At 47.8% G+C, this 20,024-nt stretch overlaps 1 protein-coding gene across 8 annotated transcripts in view; it reads right to left on the bottom strand.

Annotated features, from left to right (window-relative positions):
* Positions 1 to 2,049: 2,049 nt before the first annotated feature.
* The window catches only part of Cfap46 (cilia and flagella associated protein 46), a 126,267-nt gene continuing 108,292 nt past the window's right edge, over positions 2,050 to 20,024 (bottom strand). For 3 of the 8 annotated variants that reach the window (XM_010620262.3, XM_010620278.3, XM_019207047.2), the window contains 15 exons: positions 16,661 to 16,758; positions 16,143 to 16,219; positions 15,562 to 15,692; positions 14,955 to 15,097; positions 14,300 to 14,379; positions 12,449 to 12,610; positions 8,041 to 8,111; positions 7,787 to 7,847; positions 7,678 to 7,713; positions 7,222 to 7,324; positions 6,346 to 6,458; positions 5,329 to 5,410; positions 4,470 to 4,606; positions 4,290 to 4,385; positions 2,050 to 2,608 (listed from right to left, as the gene is read on the bottom strand). In XM_010620262.3, the coding sequence (XP_010618564.1) occupies positions 2,484 to 2,608; positions 4,290 to 4,385; positions 4,470 to 4,606; positions 5,329 to 5,410; positions 6,346 to 6,458; positions 7,222 to 7,324; positions 7,678 to 7,713; positions 7,787 to 7,847; positions 8,041 to 8,111; positions 12,449 to 12,610; positions 14,300 to 14,379; positions 14,955 to 15,097; positions 15,562 to 15,692; positions 16,143 to 16,219; positions 16,661 to 16,758 (1,515 nt within the window). In that variant the 3' untranslated portion in view covers positions 2,050 to 2,483. Of the gene's footprint in view, positions 2,609 to 4,289; positions 4,386 to 4,469; positions 4,607 to 5,328; positions 5,411 to 6,345; positions 6,459 to 7,221; positions 7,325 to 7,677; positions 7,714 to 7,786; positions 7,848 to 8,040; positions 8,112 to 11,477; positions 11,852 to 12,448; positions 12,611 to 14,299; positions 14,380 to 14,954; positions 15,146 to 15,561; positions 15,693 to 16,142; positions 16,220 to 16,660; positions 16,759 to 20,024 lie in introns of those variants that run through there. The other 5 variants (XM_010620274.3, XM_010620309.3, XM_010620286.3 and 2 more) reach the window with 4 other exon arrangements.

The raw sequence follows: 20,024 nt of genomic DNA, 5'->3' as shown, positions 1-20,024 counted from the left end.
GATGTTCCCCAAAGAAACGCGTTAAAGGCTTGGTCCTCAAGAAGGCACTGTTAGGAGGAGGTGGTGGAACCTTTAGGAGGTGGGGCCCAGTGTGAGGTCTTAGGTCACTGGGGTCAGTCCCTCAAAGAGGTTTTCCAGACCCTGGACCTAAACCTCATTCCTTTTTCTTTTTAATTTTTTTTTTTTGCTTCCTGAAAGGGGTGGTTTCACTCCACTATATGCTTCTGCCATTATATGCTGCTTTGCCACAGGCCCAAAAGCAATGGGGTCAATTGATCATGAGCTGAAATTCCCTCAAACTGTGAGCAAGATAACCCTTTTCCTTTTAGAAGTTATCTCAGGTGACTTTGTCATAGTGATGAAAAGGTAATAATACAGTGGTGCTACACTGAATAAACATATCCGGATTTCCTCTTTCACTCATTGGAGAACGTCTGAGCTTCGCTCTTTCCAGTATTTTGCTGTTATGAGCAAAGCTGTTATGAGTATTTATGTATGTGCATTGTGCCAACATATTTCTGTTTCCATGGGGTCAATAGCTCAGGGTGAGATTGCCAGGTTGTGGGCAGGTGCAGGTTTTGGGTCATGAGAAATTGCAAAACTTGTCCTGAGTGGCTGTACCACTTCGCATTCCCAAAAGGGTACACAAGTCTGCCTTGGTCTTCACTGGCATTAGGTGCTATCTATGCACTATATTTTTTACTTACTGTTTTAATAGGTACGTATCAGTATTTCAGCATGATTTTAATTTGTGCTGTTTTTTGGACACGTCAGGACCCAGGGAGTCTTGGCACTTATCTAAAAGTGTTAGTGCCAAGCAGAGGGCTGAGGGCAGGACCACTGAACTGGGTGTTAGGGTCTAGCAGGAGGGGTCCCCTCAGACCGCTTCCTTCCCTCTGCTGCCTTTTTCCCATGCTGCCCACGTGACACTGACATTGCAGTGACAAACAGCTCCAAACCCACAAAGGATCAGGACAAAGGGCAGTGATTTTTCTCCTCACATGACCTGAACTTTTTTGTTTCTCATCACAGAATGAAGAAATGGCCCCAGTGCTGAGATCCGGATATGGTCTGAATGTTTCCTAAGGGCACATGTGCTAAAATTTCAGCCCCAGTGTGAGGTACCAAGGGGGAATACTAATCTCATAGTGTTTGGGGATGAGGCTTCAGGAGGTGATTAAGATTAAATAAGGTCATCAAGGAGGAGTCCCCAGAAATCCTCATGGTTTCGTAAGAAGAGGGACAGAGTCCAGAGGAGACACACATGGTCTGTATGTCTTGCCATGACACGCCTTGTACCACCTGGGGACTGTACCAGCAAGAAGCCATTGCCAGACATCGTCTCTTGAGCCTCCAGAGCTCAGAGCCAAAACAAACCTCCATTTTTCTAACTCACCCAGTCTGTTGAGTTGTATTATTAGCAACCAAAATGGAATAATAGTCCAACCTTGGGTCTCTAACAAGGGAAAGAACAAGGAGATTGCAGGCAGAGCACACTATGGCTTAGAGCTCAGCCCTCTGGAACTCTTCTGTACCTTCTCCTTGTCCTAGCCAGAAGACCACTGAATGGGTGAGAAGGATTCCACAACTCAACTCTGCAGCCCCATGGTTTGGTAGGGGTTATCCAGGGCCCGCGAGAACCAGTTCTATCTATGGCCACACTTGATCCTCTGGTCATGTGGGAGAAAATTTTTGAAAATTTAGAAGGATCACTTAAAAATGAATTTCTTCCCTAGAGCCTTGGTAGCAACAGCCTACAGAGAGCAAAAATGTACATATTTTTAAAGTAGAAAAGCATCTCTTTAAATTACTTGCTGGCATAGGGCCAGGGATTTAGCTCAGTGGTTCCACCACCTGCCATGCAAGCATAAGGACCTGAGTTTGACTCCCGGTACCAAAAACAAACAAACAAAAAATAACTTGCTGACACCCAGCATCAGGAGCCTTCCTTGTTCCAGGAATCTCCCTGGAAGAGCCCTGTGCTGTGTGCTGTGGAGGCAGTCACATAGCTGGGTGTAAGCTCTCTTCCATCCTGGCTGTAAATGCTGGGCAGGTCACTTTCACACAGGCAGCATCCTCTTTTCAGTTTTGACAGAGCAAGAAGGTACTGGTGTTTGTGGCTAGGGTGCTGGCTAGGGGCCCCTCAGTGTGGGATTGCTAGGACTTCCATCACTGGTGCATGGGGTCCCAGAAAACACACGACAGATTTGTGTTTGTTGTTTACTAAAACACTTAAACCAAAAACGAATTTGTGGTATGACAGTTTTTCTTGTTCAGGAAGCCGAGTAGTAGCAGAAGGTGCTTGCCCTGACATCAGCTGTCTGTTCAGGACCATGAGGTGGAGACAGAGGCCGGGCTGTGCCCAGAGCTGGAGAGGGCCCCAGGGCGAGGAAGAGGAGTTCTCAGAGAGACAGAGCACTGACAGTGGCCCTGGAGGAAAATGCTGACACCTGCAGCTGTCCAGAATCAAGCCCAGGTGGATGTCACCCTATGGCTTGGTGTGGCAATCCATACAGGACCAAGTTGAGGGCGATGGGGAGGGTCTCCTCACTTCGGGGCTGTGGCTGGAAGAACGTCAGCTTTCTCTTAGAAGTTCGCGGTTTCTCATCTGCAGAGGATGGGATGGGAACCTGTGAACCCCAAGATCACTGGAGGCAGCATGTTTGGGCCCCATCAGGATGTCCAGCCCCTGAAAGGGCTAGAGCATGAGGCAGATGGACAATGCTCCTGATCCAGGGGACCCTGAGGTCTCCCAAAAGGCTGAGTAGAATCCAACTGTGGAGGCGCCGCCCACTACCTCTACTCTTCCCCACTGCCCCTGAAAGTGTAGAGATGCGACCCTGAACAGGAAGCTGCCAGCCACAGAGAGCTGGGTGTATCCCACCCACCTCCCTCCCCACACCCTGGCCCAGGAGCTGCTCAGGGAAGGCTCTTCTAGAATCCTGAGGCTGGCCTCATGCTCTCTCTGCACCCTCAGCCATGCCCCTGCTCTGGGCAGGACAGCCCACGAGGACAAGCATCACTGGTTCCTTCTTTTTCAACGTGTGTTGTTTTAGGTTCATGTCTCCCTTTGTCTTTGCCAGAACTTGTAGGTCAAGATGAAGCGGTGGTGGTCACGCAGCGGCACGGTCCTGCTCTCCCCTCTATTTTACTGCAAAGTAATGTGCTCCTCATACCAGCAAGGCACTCTGCGGTGGTGTCCATTTCAGGGTTGTGTTTCTTGTTTCTTATGAAGGAGAACTAACATTACCCACCCTCACCCACCTTTCTGGCACCTAGTAACTCATTTGCTCTCTCCTCTCCGCATCCACTCACTCAACTCACTCATTCACTCAACAAGCACTTAGTTTTTGGCACCTACACTGTAGGCACCTAGGATAAGTCTTTCTTAGTTATAGATTATCCCCTCAATGTAGCTCTAAATGCTAATAGCTAGTGTCCTATCTGATTTTTATACTGGCATTCACACATGGAATTTATCTGGATTCTGTTCTCTTCTGCTCTTGCCACATCTTAGCACTGAGATTCTGTTTGCTCTGAAGGATGAGTGGATGGGTTTTGTCTTGTCTATGAGGACAGGTCCCATCCTATGCCCTTATCAGAGACTTTTCCCCAGGAGGCTGGAGGCTGTTAGGGCTTTAGGGGGGACAGACAGCAAACATCAAACAGTCTGATCACTATGACTCCCATAGGACAAAACTCTCAACCTGGTGATTTGTTTTCCTAGAGTTTTTTCTTCTTGGCTGGGGATTACCTGCCATGTCCAGGGTGACCCAGCTAGCATACTGTGGCTTGCAGGCTGCCTGGCTTATGTGGCCCAAATCCCAAAAGTCTTCTCTTTAGCAGAGAAATGAAGTACGGGTGTTACTTGAGCTTTTCCATCTATTCCCAAAAAGCACACCTGAGCCTTTAGAATTTGGGTACTTGAACTGTTTAGGAGGAGTTAGCAGCTCTAATGGCTGATACATTTTTCCCTAAAGGTTTATGGAGCCAGACCTCATTGCTGCCATTCTTTGTTGAAGGCTGGGCTGCCTTCCCTCTTCTTCAGCTTATGGTCACCCAAGAGGTTATTCAGACAATCTGGACAAGGGCAGTGCTCTCTCCTCTTGGTCCTTGGCCAAGTTCATGCCTTCAAATCCCTTTGTTTCTCAACAGAAGCAAGGACACCCTGTCTCTGTAGGACTTTGGGAATGTCATGTGTCTCTGAGGTTCCCATTTGGGATGGTAGCAGGAAGATACCAACTACAGTGCTAAAGGAGGGCAGCAAAGATGAACAGTCTGTACCTTACCTTGGTTTACCATTTCATTACTTCCCATCTTCTGGAGAAGACGGACTGTCCTCCCAATTGGCTTGCCAACTGCTAACAGGTCTAGGAAAGGAAAGTCTTTCAGATGGGTAAGGGACACCCTTGGCAGGCTTCTGGGGAGGAGCCCAGAAGGCGTTGGGACAGGCTCAGGTGTCCACTCACTTTCCCACAGGATGCTGGCCCGCAGAGCATTGTCCTGCATTCGTGTGGGCCACTGGTTGGCTGTGATGCTCTGGACCCCCACCAGGCTCAGGAAGATGGCTGTCTCAATGGGCTTCTTCAAGGACTGCTGTAATAAGCTGTGGGGATCCAACACCCATAGGCTGGCACCAAGGGGTCCAGGACGAGCCGGCCCCACTTACCTACATCCCAAACTGCACCAGCTGCTGGAATGCATGTCTGGCCCGATGCTTTTACAGTTCTAAAATAAACAGCTGCAAAGCTCTGTGCAACTTAACAAGCAACAGCATTTTTGAGTGCTTTCAAATACATCTGGCAGCTTTGAGCCCTGAGACAGAGTCTGCAGGGAAAGCTGGCACCATGACCAGGGGACCCATGGTCCTGCAGTGTGTGGGTGTTGGGGAGCCCTGAAGCTGAGGTGACCTCTCCATTGCTGCCCCTCTAGCCCAGTACCCAAGTCCAGCAGATCCTAAAGCTCCAGCCAGGCTCACAAACTCCTGTACTGCTATAGCAGCCCCTCAGGGGTCCTCACTGACCCAAGCATCTGTGCCCTTTCTAGTCTTGAAGACCCAGGCCCTGCCCTCTTCCTATCCTTCCACACCAGGCCCTGCCCCCTCCCGGCCTCACCTCACTAGACCCTTTCCTGTCCTCGTTGACCCAGTCCCTGCCCTCTGCACCCCTTCCAGGTCCTCATCGACCCAAGGGCATTATCCCCACCCCCAAGACTGCCTTGAGCGCATGGCCTTGATTCTCATGGGACTCTTCAGTGGAGGAGCAGAACACTGCCCCTGCTGTCCCCGTACTCCCCACTGGGCTCTCAGGCTGCTTCTCCTCCAGGTACCTCTTGCTGTCTGAGGTCTTCATCTGCCACTGCAGGCTCTTGTAGGAGCGCATTAGGTCAAGCAGGATCATCATCTGGCACTCTGCAGGACACCACAAGGGCCAGCTGAGCAGCTATTGCCCTGTGCACCAGAGTGCCATGGGAAGTGTGGAAAACCCCGACCAATCAAACTTGTCATGCAACAGCCTCTTTTCAGGGACCCACTGAGCACAGACAGCCCAGGCGGCAGGAAGTTGGGGAAAGCCCACTCTGAGGCCTGGGGAATGTCAGCTGCCCCACCTCACTGGGAAGCTTGTGGCATTTCTTGAGGAGGGGAATGAGGTTCATTTGGGGAGGGGTGAGCTAGCCACAGGTGGGACCAGCTGGAGTCACTGTACCCCTAAATGGGCTACTTGAGGGGTTGGATTGTTGTCCGAGCACCCTAGGTTTCTGGGTGAATGAAGGTTTCTGAGATGTGGGGGCAGTTCTGAGCACATAAAGCTTGGTTACCCAGATTAGGTGTGCCCACTGAAACAGGTTCCAGAGTCCAAAATGACTACAGGAGCCCCTACAGATACATAGAGAATGGCTGTCCAACTACTAAGAGGCCTGGCTGAGATGGACTTCAGGGCGTTTTTATGGCCAGGATGTCCAGCCATATAAGGATGGGCCTAGTGGGGACAGCAGGCACCTGTGCTTCCTCCTCCTTCATGCACCATCTCCCTTGAAGTTAAGCTTGTAAAGAGGCCCTGGCTCTACCTCTACCTCGTTTCCCAGTACTTTATCAGGAAGGTAGAGGTTGTGGCCTGAACCATCCTGATGCTTGACCCTCACTTGCCAGGTCTAGAAATCCAAAGTGGAGCCCTCTGAGAAATGGAGAAGGCCAGAGGATGGGGTGAAGGTGGGATCTGTGCCTTCCTAAAACAACTCAGGCTTTGGTGCTTCTATTTGATGGTGATGGCTGCACTGCTTCCCAATGGATTTGCCTTGCACCCAGAGATTCTGGCAAAGCCTGGCTATGAAGAGAGGGAAACTCACCTTGCAGATTCATGGCAACCAGTCTCTCCACCAATATATGCGACAGGAAGCTCTCCATCCCATAGAAGAAGAAGCCTTTGCAGCTGCCCAGAACCTGCTCCCACTCAGCCTGGCTGCACGGGATGAAAGGCAGCAGATGATGCACCACCTCAGGGCGGATTCTTAAATCAGATGTCCCCCATGTCTACAAGCCACTCCAAATCCTGCCCTGAAAGCCAACCTATTTTTGTTTCCCAATGCCCACAGTTGGCCTCTCTCTGATAGATTCTCCCCAAGAACAGATTTCTCTCCAGGAATAAATACATCTCATTGAATGACACTGACTCTGGAAAATACTAGAAGGAGCTTCCCTAAAAGCCAAGCACAACAAAATTCTGGAGGCACCAACAAGCACCTACCTCTGATACAGGAGGTAGTGACCAGACTGGAGCCCCTACCTTTCACGTTCCACCCTCAGCAACCCTACTCTGCACACACCCTACTGATGCCTTCGCTTGTACACCCTACCTCAGCATGCACCTCTCCAACCCCACCCACACAAAGGACAGGGATGTATGTGGGGGCCTGTGACATGGATCAGCCTGTCCCCCCTGCCTGCAGCCCTCCTTCATGACTGGCCACTCATCAGTGTGTCTGGACTTGGTCTTGGAACCAAGGTCAGTCATCTAGCAGCAGACTGTGCTACTGAACTCTGTCCTGCTACGTGACCCTGGGGCTCTGGCCCTATCTGTATAGTTGGGTAATGACAGCACCCTCTATCCAGTGCTGTGTCTGATGCTTCATGGGATAGACCTGGTAGGAATGGGAAGTGGCTGTGGTGGGCGTCAGGTGCTTTTTGCACCCTGGGCACTGGCTGTGGGAAAGCGGAATCCAAACCTTGGAAAGTGCTGACTTCCCAGATGCCCCACCCATTGCGTAGTGAATGTTTCTCGGAATCTTTCCAAAATTTCCCGCATTATGGAGACAGGAGTCAGCATTTCTGTAGGAAGAGTTAGAGGGATACAAGGCACAGCTTAATTCCTGGGAGGTGTGAGGAGATGGGGAACTGAGTCTCCTCACCCCACAGCCCCAGGGCAGGAGTCAGGGCTAGTGCAAGCAGGATGTTAGCATGCCTCCCCTTTGTGGATAGACTGCTAAACCAGTGCAGTAAAAGAAAAAGAGAGAAAAATGAAAATATTTGCAGCAGCAAAGGGCCAGCACTCATTTAGATGGAGAGTCCCAGAAGAGGGGCACCAGAGGCCAGCTGGAGTTCATTTCCACACAGCTGTAAGAGGAGCTGGCGGCATGAGCAGCCTTGGAATATGCTGTTGAGGGGCCGTACGAAGCACCCACCTATGCCCTGGGCCTCCTCGAATGGATCCACCACAACTGGGTCTCAGTTAAGGACAAACAGGGGTACGAGGTGGGAGTCTTGAAGTTACAAGTGCCTAACAAAGGATACACTTGAAGCTGTCTGAGTCGACAATGATGCAGTCTGATGGGATTATCCGGACCGTAGAGCCCTGTAGCAACAGACACAAACATCAGGTGTCCTCTGTCCACTATTGAGAGAGGATGCTGACCTCTAGCTGAGCCCATGATGGCCATTACTCTCGTGGGCTGGGCTACCAGCCTTGATAGCTCTGCCAGAGGTAACAGGTGTCACTGATACGAGCCCCAGAGCAGCCAGGACCCTCACTCCCTCTGTCCACCTACCTTCATTCCCTTCTTTGCCAGACTTTTCTTCTTGAAATCTTTGCTTTTGCCCTCTTTTTTCACACTTCCTTCTGTTGAAGACAATAAAATGCAGTGGTGATGTGTTGGCAGAAGGCAGAGGTGATGGTTACACAACATTGTGAATTCATTAACTGGCACTGCATTGTTCACTTTAAAAATTAATTTTATAGGTTGGGTGTGGTGGAACACACCTGTAATCCCAGTACTCTGGGATTAGTGTGGGATTATTCTTGGGCAGGAGGATCGAAAGTCTGAGCCCAGCCTTGACAATTTAATGAGACCCTGTCTCTTCCACCCCCACCAAAAAATGTTTTTTAAAAAAGAGCTGGGGATGAAGCTCGGTGCAAAGGTCCTAGGTTTAATCTCTAGTATGGCAAAACAAAGCAGATAGTTAATTTTATATTCTGTGAATTTCTCAAATAAATAAACAGTGAGAACAACAGACTTTAAATTCTGTAGAGTCAAAATGGCAATACATTTTTAAATGCAAATGCTTGAGCTGGAACAGCCCTCAAGAAAGGACCAGAAGAACCAGTCTCCAGGCTCCCACACCCACTCCACTGACCATTCAAATACTCTATGAGGCACTTACCAGTGTGTGTGCCAAGCCCAAGGCCCCTGCTGATTTCTTCTGCATGGGAACCTACAGCCTTTCTACACTGAACAGTCTCCATGACTTGAACGTCCTGTTGAAGCTCTGCGTAGACAGCTTTGTGCCCAAATAGAGGCAGTCTTCTTTTCTCCAACCTCATTTCTTTCACTTCTTTTTTGTCTATCTGGGCCAGGGCTTCCACAGACGACAGAATGGAGGCACGGGTCTGGGCTCTCTGCCTGTCTGCATTTCACAGAGGCCACATTTTTGGGGAACCCCGGATGAGGGAGCTGAGTTCTGATGGCTCCTCTGTCAGGATGAAATCCACCCTCCATGCAGCTCTGAGACAGATCAATCCTCCCTTCCCCCATGCTCTTCCTCCTCACCCCTCCCAGAAGACTACTTATCTGGTTTCTAATACAAATCAGTTTGCATTTTCCAGTATTCTCTAAAAATGAAATCTACTTTATACTCTTTTTTTAGCTTGTTGGAATAATTCTTTTGAGGTTCATCCAGTTGTTCCAGGTACCAATCCCCATTCCCTTTACCTTTTACTTGCTGAGTAATATTCCATTTAAAAAATATACCATCATGTGTTTGTCTCATCCATTCAAACAGACACTCCAATGACCACCAAACAGCTTCTGGACATTTAATTTTAGTGGTTTCCAGACTTGGGCTATTATTTTAAAAGTTACTACAAGCATCTGCATTGAGGTTTTGTGTGGACATGGGCTTCCTTGTTGCTTGGGTAAGCACTGGCAGTGGAATGGCTGGGTCACTTGGTGGGACTATGCTTAACTTTCTAAGAAACTTCCAAACTGTTTTCCCAAATGGGTCTGCTATTGTCATTTCTATCATCAGTGTGTGGGAGCTTCAGTCTCCATATCTTTGCAATACTTGATATGGCTGATCTTTTTATTTATTCATTTTATTAAAAAATTTAAATTTATCGATTCATTTTTTTAAAAAATGGATGAACACAAACTGCACATGTTTGCTGTGTGCAACTGGCTGGTGTGAAACACCTGTGCAGTGTGGGACTCCCTGCTGAGCCAGCCAAGACAGCGCACCTCGCACACCCATGGTTTCTTTGTGATGAAAACACTTCAGATTTACTCAGCAACTTTCAGGAATCCATCACCTATTTTTAACCACAGTAAACCATAGCTGAAGTTTTGGATCCTCTGATCAAGGTGTCTTCAACTTCCTGCCAGCTCATGCCTCCTGGTAGCCACCCTGTGTACTTTACTTTCGGGATGAATTTTTGAGATTCCAAATATGAGTGAAATCATGTGGTATCTGACTATCTGTGCCTGCTTATTTCACTCACCATGGTGCCCTCCAGATTCATCCATGTGGTCTCAAGTGACAAGATTTTCTTAAAAATTTCTTTTCTTTTTTGGGTATTGGGCATTGAATTTAGGATCTTGCAGTTGCCAGGCAGGTGCGGGGCCACTGAGCTAAATCCCCGACCCCCAAAATTTCATTTTAAACAACAACAACAACAACAACAAAATCAGTGTTAGGGATTGGACCCAAGGTCTTGTGCATGCTGGGCAAGCCCTCTGCTAATTGAGCTATATCCCCAGCCCAGTTTTGTCTTTTTCATGACTGAATGGTAGGGGGGTGATCAAAAACCACCGTAAATATTTACACGTTTTAAAATGTTATTACAAGTTTTAAAAGTCACATTTCCAAGAGTGAGGGGGTAAGTGTGTCTGAAGTAAGGGGGAGTATTCTGAGGGGGAACTGATGTAAATGTGACTTTAACTGTAATAATTTTTAAACATTCAATGTATTGTTTTGATTGCCCCACTGATCAAACATCTGTGGCAACTTCTGTCAAATAGAAACTTTATGGTAGTCCTCGCCTACTTTATTCATTGGATCTAGTACCCTGTGACTTCTGCCTCTTTCCCAGAGTCAAAAGGTACACAGTTTGAATGGGTTCAGGACATCAGGGTAGCCGTGAAAGTGCAACTAAAGAGATTCGTGAAAGAGGACTTCCAGAACTGCTTCAGAAAGTGGAGGAATGATGGCATAAGTGTGCTAGAAGAGGGAGGCTCTTGAGGCAGATTAATGACCATATCTCTCTTACTGTAATTATTTTTCTAAAAAACGATTTTTCAGTCACACCTTTATGTCATTTTGGATATGTGTCATCTTTTCTTTACCCATTCCTTCATCAATGGGCCCTCAAGTTGATTCTGTTTGCTGGTTGTTGTGAGCAATACTGTAATAAATATGGGTGTTTGGACGTCTCTTCAACATCGTGGTGAGCATTTCCTTTGGGTGCTTACCCACGGAATATACTCACTGTTTTCACAGTGGTTCGGCCATGTATCCCTCCCTTGGTGGTACATGAAGGCATGGTTTCTTTACATCTTTGCCAGCACTTGGAATGGCCAGTCTTTTTAATTTTAGCCATCCTACATGGTGTGTGGTAGTATACCACCGTGGTGTCAATGTGTTTCTCTAATGCCGAATGACACTGAACATTGAAGGAGTATTTCCGACTCTATTTTATCCTCTTCAGTGGTGTACTAGCTATAAGCTCTTAGAAGTTTTTACATTTATTTGTTCGTTTGTTTTTAATAGTTGCTTGAGGTTTATAGTTTGTATCTTTTATTCATTATAGTCTACCTTCAAGTAATACACTACATTATATGCATCTAATATAATCATAATTATATTATACATTTTACATTTATATTTTATAAAAATTCACCATTGTTACTATTTTTTGGCTTTAAATTTGTGCTCAAAAGTGTTTTTAAGAGTTTTTAAAAACAGGAAAACGCCTTAGATAGTATTTGCCCCCTTTTACCATTTTCACGGTTGCTTATTTCTTTCCCTGACCTAGGGTGGTTTCCTCACTCCCTGGCGTCACTCAGCTCTCAGCTGGCCTGTGGGTCCTCTGCAGGTGTCTATAGCTCTCTCCCTGCACCGATGCCTCGATGTCTCTCCGGGGTGTCCTGCCCTTCTAACTGCATTCACTTTGCCTTCCCAGTTGCTCAGCTGCGTCTCCTCCACCCACAGAGACCCCTGGGCTCCTCCTGCTTGTTCCCGACTCTGCTTGGGCCTGGAAGCTCTCCGTGAAGCCTGGTGGGTCATCGGTGGAGCTGCCACTCGTTTCTCCTCTCGCAGGGATGGATTGTTGCTCTGCGCGCCTGGTGTCCACTTGGTATGTTCTGTCTGGCGTTTAGTTGTTTAAATTGGAAGGGAAAATTTGGCTCTTGTTAAAACTTCATCTTCCATAGTAGCCAAATTCCAATCTATTTATTTTTCATTTAATTTTATATTTACTGGAGTGCAACATATATGCCCCAAACTGCACATATCCCCAGAGCACAACCTGGAGAACTGTTACAAGCCGGCATGTTGGACACCAGCACCCGGTAGCAGAGCAAGATTGTCCCTAATTCTGGCTGTAAACCTCAGAGGCCTAACCCAGGACCCCCTGCTCTCCCTCTGGCTTCTCACTGGCTAGGTAAATGACTAATTAGGAACACGATTGCCACCAGGACCTCCATGGAACATCTGTGAGGGAGAGGCCAGGGCTAAAGTTCTTCACCGCAGGGTGAACCCCTCAGAACACTAGCACAGGGCAGGCATTCTATAAACTGTGCCTAGGTTTTAAAATCTGTAATTATCTTTGATTGAATAACTGCCTAGGGAAGTGTTGTAGCATTACTCACTTTTTTGGGATAAGAGTTAATGTTCTTTTATCTGAAAAGTAATTTAAACATTTTCATTTTAAGATGAAACAATGTGGCTAAAGGTGGCTCTCACCTAGGTCCTCTTTATGGAGGCGATTCCACAGCATCTGGAGAGAAAATTCTCGTGACACAGAAGAGATGGCGCCCTCACGGAGCACAGAGAGGCCTTCCAGTGGCAGCTCCAGAAGGTGCCTGTCCACAATCAGGATCACGCTGTCCTCAGTCTCAGGATGAACTATGGACACAACAACAGTAGCGGCGTAAGCAGGCGAGAACATAAGCTCCTGAAGATGGGGCAAACTCCATGGGCCTCAGCTTCATCCCTGGAGTCCTGACTCGGTTGACCATGTCAGCCACCGATGTGCAGATGTGAAAAGTCTGATCTCAGCCCAGCTTGCAGAGAGGTGTGGTCCCTGAGGTCATGCAAGGGCCCCTGGACTGGGCACTGGTGTCAATGGTGTGAGGTCAAGCTTACACCCGAGGGGGCACCAGGTCTTGCCCCGGTCCGCATATCGATGTTGCCCTGTTTTAGACATCTGATTCCCGAGGACTGACCTGCAATGGCGTGGCTCCTTTAACCAGGAAATGCCTTTCAAAGAATAAACAACACCCTTCCTGAGGATTTTCCTAAGAGCAGGTCCTGTAGGGGATCCTTGGAAGAAGGGCAGCATTGCCCTTGTGACTCAGTTTCTTCTCTAGGTGACTGCTATGACAAGGACACTGGCTGACTTGTGAGAATCTGCTCTTTTTGCAGTCATAATTACTGCTAAGTGGTGGGCCACTTAACTGGATTTTATTTATAAACCAAAGGTTTACTTGAAACCACTATCAGTTTTTTTTTTTCTTTTGCCATGCTGGAGATTGACTCCAATCCCAATGCATTGTATTCTACCTCCGAGCTCTATCCTCAGCTCCTTTTTTTTTTTTTTGGTGGTACTGGGGATCGAACTCTGGTCCATTGCACTTGCGAGGCAGGTGGCAGAACCACTGAGATAAATCCCCAGTCCCTCAGCTCCTTTCTTATCTTGATACTGGCAGCTTTTAGGGCAGAATCTTAGCTTACTCATACAGCCTCAAGTGGTAGGACACTCTGGCTTGTCGATAGAGTATAAATTGAGAAACTAGTGTTTTCCTAGTGACTGCATATAATTCCTGAAACCCTCCATCTTCAGGTCTGATTTTAATTGACAGTTCTTGGGACACTCTGCCTCCTAGCCATGTAGCCTGCTGACTGGAGAAAAAGCACTTGACACTTCTGGAAATCAAGGCTCTTTCCTGGAGAGATACTTAATGATCCACTTTATTCTCTGCTCAATAATTCTTTGTGGAAAACAGAAAAGCAGGCAAATAAAAATTTAACAGATGAAATTGTTCTTTTAAAAGAGTGCTTTATAAAAGCGAAGGTGCCAGGTAAAGAAAAGAAAACCTTGACACATTTCCTAGTTATGTTGTGCACAGAGTCTAACATTCATCCCAAGCAAGTAAGAAATAATAGGACCTGAACTAAAAGTAGGATCAGGACCCAGCACTCAGCAGATGGCCAGCAGGGGTGTTGGCCTCCCCTGTGACAGCCTCAGGTTGAGCTCAGGGCAATAACAACTGTTTTTTCTAAAAGCATCAGAGCCTTCTGTCCCTCAGGCCTAGCACTGCTGCTCCCCTGCTGTGTGGAGAACTGACACTGACCCAGAAAGGACAGGGTTGTTAGAGGCCATACGAGCTTTTCAAGGCCTCCCACCCCGCCCACACACTGGAGAACCTCAGAGGGGGTCTGGCAGGTCTTGCCAGTGGCTCTGGCACTGGCTTGCATGGACATTGCCCTTGGTTCCTCACCTCCTCAGCTTTCCCGACATGAGCCACCCTAGGTGTGGGGTGGATGTGAGTCAAGTGGATAGTGGTCCTGTGGTTGTGTCCTGAGGCCACTCACCTGGCAAGATGGATATTTTCCTTTCCTTTTCTTTGCCCTTTGATTTACTGGTGTCAGGCACAACTGTGGGCATCTGCAATCTGAAAGTTAGAGCTATGTGTACAAGTTATAAAAGCAAAATACAGAAAATGAAAAGCATACGGTGGCCTGATTCCTGCAAAGGCAATGATGGCACAGCTCACTTCTTCGACCCAGATGACTTCACAGTATGAACTGAGCCTACTGCTTTGCAAGCAAAGCATGCTTCCGACCCCAGCCCCTGCCACTTTTTCACCCCCAAATAAACCTAAGGGTCAGGACTGGACCGGATGGGACTTGCTGGTTCCATGCCACAGTGGACTAGGAGTCCGATGGGCTCTAGAGGCCCTGCCTGAGCACGTACTATCCCTTTGGGGTGGGAGCATGGGGGTCCCCAGAATCAAGCATTAGGGCCTCTGGTGCTTTGAGATCCCTGGAGGACAGCTCTGGACTCCTGTGGCACCCTACCCCACCACACAGATCCTGTTGGGTTTTGGGAAGGGGGCTCCACACAGTAGAGATTAAAAGGTAGGCCCAGGGCCAGGGATTTTGCTCAGTGGTTCCACCACCTGCCTTGCAAGTGCAAGGACCCAAGTTTGATCCCTGGTACAAAAAAAGGGCAGGGGTAGGCCCATACCTGAGGTCAGGGGAGCTGAGCAGGGGGAAGATAGGCTTCAGGTACTCCTCCATAGGCTCCAGGACACTACTGAGCCTTCGAAGATAGGGGCTTTTCTCTTCAGTGGGCGCACAGCCTGAGTCCTGTCCCAATCTACCTGCAACCTGTAGTCAGGATCCCACGAGACCCATCCAGGTCAGCAGGTTGGCAGTCTGGAGGGAAAGGACCAAGGTCCTACCCTTCCACAAATGGTCCTGGAGACAGGGTGGGGTATATGTGGCCTGTGCAGGTGCACTGTGGGCCCTGCCTGCTTCATGCTGCTTGCTTCCCCAACCCCACCCTCTGGAGGGCACTCCAAAGCCCTTAGCTCCCTTCTATTTCTTCTGCTTGTACCATGGAGGGTCCTACCTGTGGGCCAGGCCCCCAGAACAGGTTGACCTGTACCCCAGAAAGCAGTTTCAGTTCAGCTCCCTACTGAAGGGTCAAAATCTGGCCAAAAATGAAAAAAGAACTGCCCCACCCTAGTCCATCTGGAGGTTTGGGCAGAGACCCATGCCCTCACCCCACCTAGGGTCCTTGGTTCTCTGAGGGGCAGGCTAAGGCTGCCTCTCAGAGCCTCAGGCCTTACAGTGCTTGGAGTCTGGGCTATGTCCTCCTGGTACACCTGGGCCTGGGTCTGCTCCCAGAACTCCTGGGCCTTGGCCAGCAGGTCTGAGAAGGCAGCTGGGCTCACAGCCACCCGCATCACTTTGCAATGGCCTGCGGAGACATGGGAGTACTCATGAACCCCATGGAGCTGAAAGTAGAGCCGCAGGCAATAGTGAGAGGAAGTAGGGATATTAGTGTACATTGGGGGTGGGCTTCTCCACAGCCCAAGTGCCTGACCCCAGAAGTGAGGCTGCTGGCCCTGCTTGGGCCTGGAAAGCTCTATGAAGAAGGGCTAAGAGTAAATAGAGGGGGCCTTAGACACTGCAGGTACAACCCCAGTTTGGGTGCCTTCTTTGTACTCATGGGAAAATGGTGCTTCATTTCCCTTGTAGGGCCTGGGCTCAGCTGTCCACATGGTCTGTGTGGAGGGCTGGGTCCACCATGCCCACCAAGGATGGCTGCTAGGTTGGTGTTTGTCTTTTGGAAGTGGGAGGTCCCACTGTGTATCAGCATTACACCCACCCGCAGCACCTGCACAGCCCCACTCATAGGCAAGCTCACCGCTGGCTTGTAGTGCCTTCCCTTTGGCTACAGGCGGGGACTTAGGTCTCTCGTAGGCAGCACCATATAGTTGGGACCTGTTGACAGGTGCAGGGTCACAGGTGAGTTCCAAGAGGAGATGCACCTCAAAGCTCTCGGGTCTCAGAGAAGCTTGAGGAGGCCAATTCTGCAACCTCATACACCACAGGCATACTCTCTCTCTCTCTCTCTCTCTCTCTCTCTCTCTCTCTCTCTCTCCTTCTACCATGTGCCTTGGCAGACAGGATTCTGGGAAGCCAGGCCATGTACTACCTCGTCAAGACTGGAAATTAAAACAGGCAGCACAAGAGTCCCTGTTGACACAATGTGGGTCTCCTGTCACTGCGGGCAGGTTGGCCAGCCCTTCGCTCTTTGCTCTTCTTCAATGGTGATCTCAGGCCTTGACATCCAGGCCCATCCATACTGGATCATAGAGCTGTCCCCACCACAGCCACAACTGCCTCACTCTTTCCAGGAGGATCAGGGCCAAAAAGGCTTGCCTGTCTCTTGAGTAGTGCAGAAAGATGACTCGGAATGTGGGAGGAATCTCATTCAGGATGTTGAAATGCTGCTCACTGACACAGAGGTTCTGCCAAGCCTGTGTATAACAAAAGTTATGGGGGCTGTTAGGACCCAAGGCCACTCATTATTTTTCCCGGATCCCAGGAGCTGTGGTCACAGCAGGGTGTTTGCTGCCCTGCAAGGGCAGGTTATTCAGCCCTGCTGGGAGTGACTAAGTACTGCCACAAGGGGGCAGCAGAGACCCAAGGAAGTCACTGACTCGTCAGAAGACTGTCCTTTCTGTGCATTTGCTTATGTAAGACATGGGATTTACATGACCTAAAGTGCACACAGACCCAAACAAAACAGGTGAAAAATTCCACAGTGGTCTTTCCTCTGGTCCTTCTCTGCTCCATGATTCCCCAAAAGAGGCCCTCCCGCATCCAGGCAGGAAGGGGCCTTCAGGCTTCCATGAGCTGTCGTCAGATTATGACTTCAACCTGTGCACTCCAGGCTTTCCTTTCTCTCGTCTATTGTGGCTCTCATGATCTCACAGTTCTGAGCAACACCAGACACTATACACACTTAGGTTACCACTGCCCATGAAATGTGGCTGGCAGAGGGAGTCAGAGGGGCCCAGATGGCCTGTGTTCCTCTGTATGGGCAGCTCTCCTCAGTAGAGCTCAAGGCTTCAAGTCAGAGCTTCACGTTTGCAAAAGTGAAATCGATTTCAAAAGCTTATTGTTGAAATAGAATGTACAACACAAAATTACATAAAGTGCTAAAGTGGATTCTTCACAGTGGGCCAAACCCACATGGCAGTTAAGAGACCAGCCCCTGAAGACATGGGCCGTGCACAGACTTTCCGTAGCTGAGGTGGCTTTTCAGCAGGAGCTTTTCACCCAGTGGGATGTGGCCAGCCCCACCCTGGTGGCCTCAGGCAGTGACCATCCCTCCTCTTTGCCTCAGGGTATCAATACACCACACTTCTCATCCCCCCCACCAGCATCTTATTCCCTCTTTTGGCTACCGTGAATGCTGCCGTCTTGAGCCTTCCAATACTTGTTATATGGTGACCACAGTTACGTGTTTCTTGTGGCCTGGGCCCATTCATGGAATTTCTAGGTTATTCAGCTCCAGATCTTCCAAATCACTTTCCACCTTAACTTCCACCCTAGCCAGCTGTTCCCACAGGCTGACCCCTCCTTCATCCTAGCCATTCTGGGGCATGTCTACTGGTGTCTGATGTGGTTTTAATTTTTGCACTTCCATGATGACTAATGAACATATTTAAAATGTTGCTGGGCATGTATCTTTTGTGAATTCAATCTCATGCCGCATTTCTATTGAAATATCTTTTTTTTTAAACCTCTAAGGGATACATCGCCCTTCCTACACATGGGCACCAGCTTGTCATCAGTTGTGTGTTGAGAGTGTCTTTCCCGCTCTGCAGCTTGCCTTCTCACTCCCAGTGGTACCTTTTTGATGAGAAGTTCTTAATTTCAATGAAGTCAAATTTATCACTTTTCCCCCTTTTATGAGTAGCGCTTTTGTTTCCTGTCTCCACAAGGGAATGAGCTCCACCACTGTGGGGGCTGAGTTGGCGTGGCTCCAGGATCCCTACAAGGGCTGTGATTCCGTGAGTCACCTGTCAGAGGTTCCTGACCTATCAGCCACTGGGACATCTTTGCTGAAAACCATGTTGACTAATGATTCAGGGGACAGAGCTAGAGCAACAGCTGAAGGGGAAAATGTTATTTCTACAGCCCTCTGCCCATGGGGAGAATTGGCATCCTGATAATGCAGAGATTCCAGCCTGCAAATGAGGGACCATTCTCCATTATTTAGTTCTTCAGCATCTCCTGATGGGGCTTATAGTTTCCAATACAGAAATACTACAAATCTTTTGTTAGTGTCCTCCCTAGTTATTTTTTTTTTGATGCCACCAAAAAGTGAATCATTTAAACAATTTTCATTTTCTACTTATTTGTAATTGGTATGCAGAAATAGAATTAATGTTTTTGATTGATCTTATAGCCTTTAACAGTGACTTTGCTACTTTTGCATGCCAATTGTAATAACCTATAGTTTCTTTATGACTAAGCCCACCATCATGTTGATTGTGAATTAATTCTATTTTATCTGTTCCATCAGAATATTTTCTATTTTTCTGTCACTTTGGATAATTGTATTTCTTTAGTTTATCCATTTGGTCCAAATATGAGTGAGATTTAAAATAACATGATCTTATTAGCCTTTTTCTGAGACAAGGTCTCATTATATTGCCCAGCCTGGCCTTAGATTTGTGGTCCTTCTGTCTCAGCTTTCCCAGTACTTGGGTTTACAGGCTCACATCACCATACCCAGCCCTTATTTTAATTGATATTGGAAGTTTTAAAAACTGATACCAGAAATTTTGTTTTCTCTCCTGTTTTTCTCTACTAGCTCTGTTTATTTATTTTATCACTATTCTTTAGTGCCAACATGGCCTTTGTCCACATCTCCAGTTACATATTTATATTAACTTTATTGGTTCTACTGTTATAGTTATCTGTTTCTTTCTTTTTTTGTCTCGTATTTATCTTCTTGAAACCAAAACCCAAGTCACTGTTTTCCAGGCTTTCTTCTAGTATTTCAGGTTGTATCTTTCCTCTAAACTCTTTTTTGGGCAAGTTTCATAAGTTTGATGTGTAGTATGTTTATTCTCTGAGTGTGTTTAAGTATTTTCTAAAACTCTCTCATGATTTCTTCCTGGATTAACTGGATGACTGTAAGTGTGTTGTCTAATTCGAAGACATGTGCACCATTTACAGGGCATCTTCTATTGCTGATTTCTAGTCTGATTTCACTGTGGCTACAAAATAAACTTGGGGTAATCTTGGTCCTTTGGGATTTCCTAAGGCTGCTTGTGGCCTTGTCCTGGTGGGTTTTGGCAGACATTTGGCCCACTTGGCAGGATGTGTGTCCCAGCATCGGTGTGGCAGCATCTCTGGATGGTGGCTAGCCCAAGGCTGCTAAGACTTTCTACACACAAGCTGACATTCACCCACTTGATCACTTAGCAATCGAGAAAGTGAGTGCCTTAAGCTTTCCACCAGAACTGTGGATTTGTCTATTGCCTCTTTTATTTCTGTCAATGTTTTACATATTTTGAAGCAATGTCACTGGGTGGATTATGATACCTTGCTTAGTTGAGCTGTAGCATGATGAGGCATCTGCCATTTGCAGCAATGTTTTGTGCCACATCTAACTTTCATCTGATCAGTACTCTCAAATTTACCCCTTTTGTTCACCTTTTACTTTTAACATTTCTAGGTCCTTTTCAGTTGCATACAGTTGGATTTTGTTTTCATTTTTGTCTAA

The sequence above is a fragment of the Fukomys damarensis genome, unplaced genomic scaffold (assembly GCF_012274545.1).
Source record: "Fukomys damarensis isolate Sample0158 unplaced genomic scaffold, DMR_v1.0_HiC HiC_scaffold_8, whole genome shotgun sequence".
In the NCBI taxonomy this organism is placed as follows: Eukaryota; Metazoa; Chordata; class Mammalia; order Rodentia; family Bathyergidae; genus Fukomys; species Fukomys damarensis.
The sequence above is the reverse complement of the archived record's forward strand: the minus strand, read 5'-3'. Positions and strand labels throughout refer to the sequence as shown.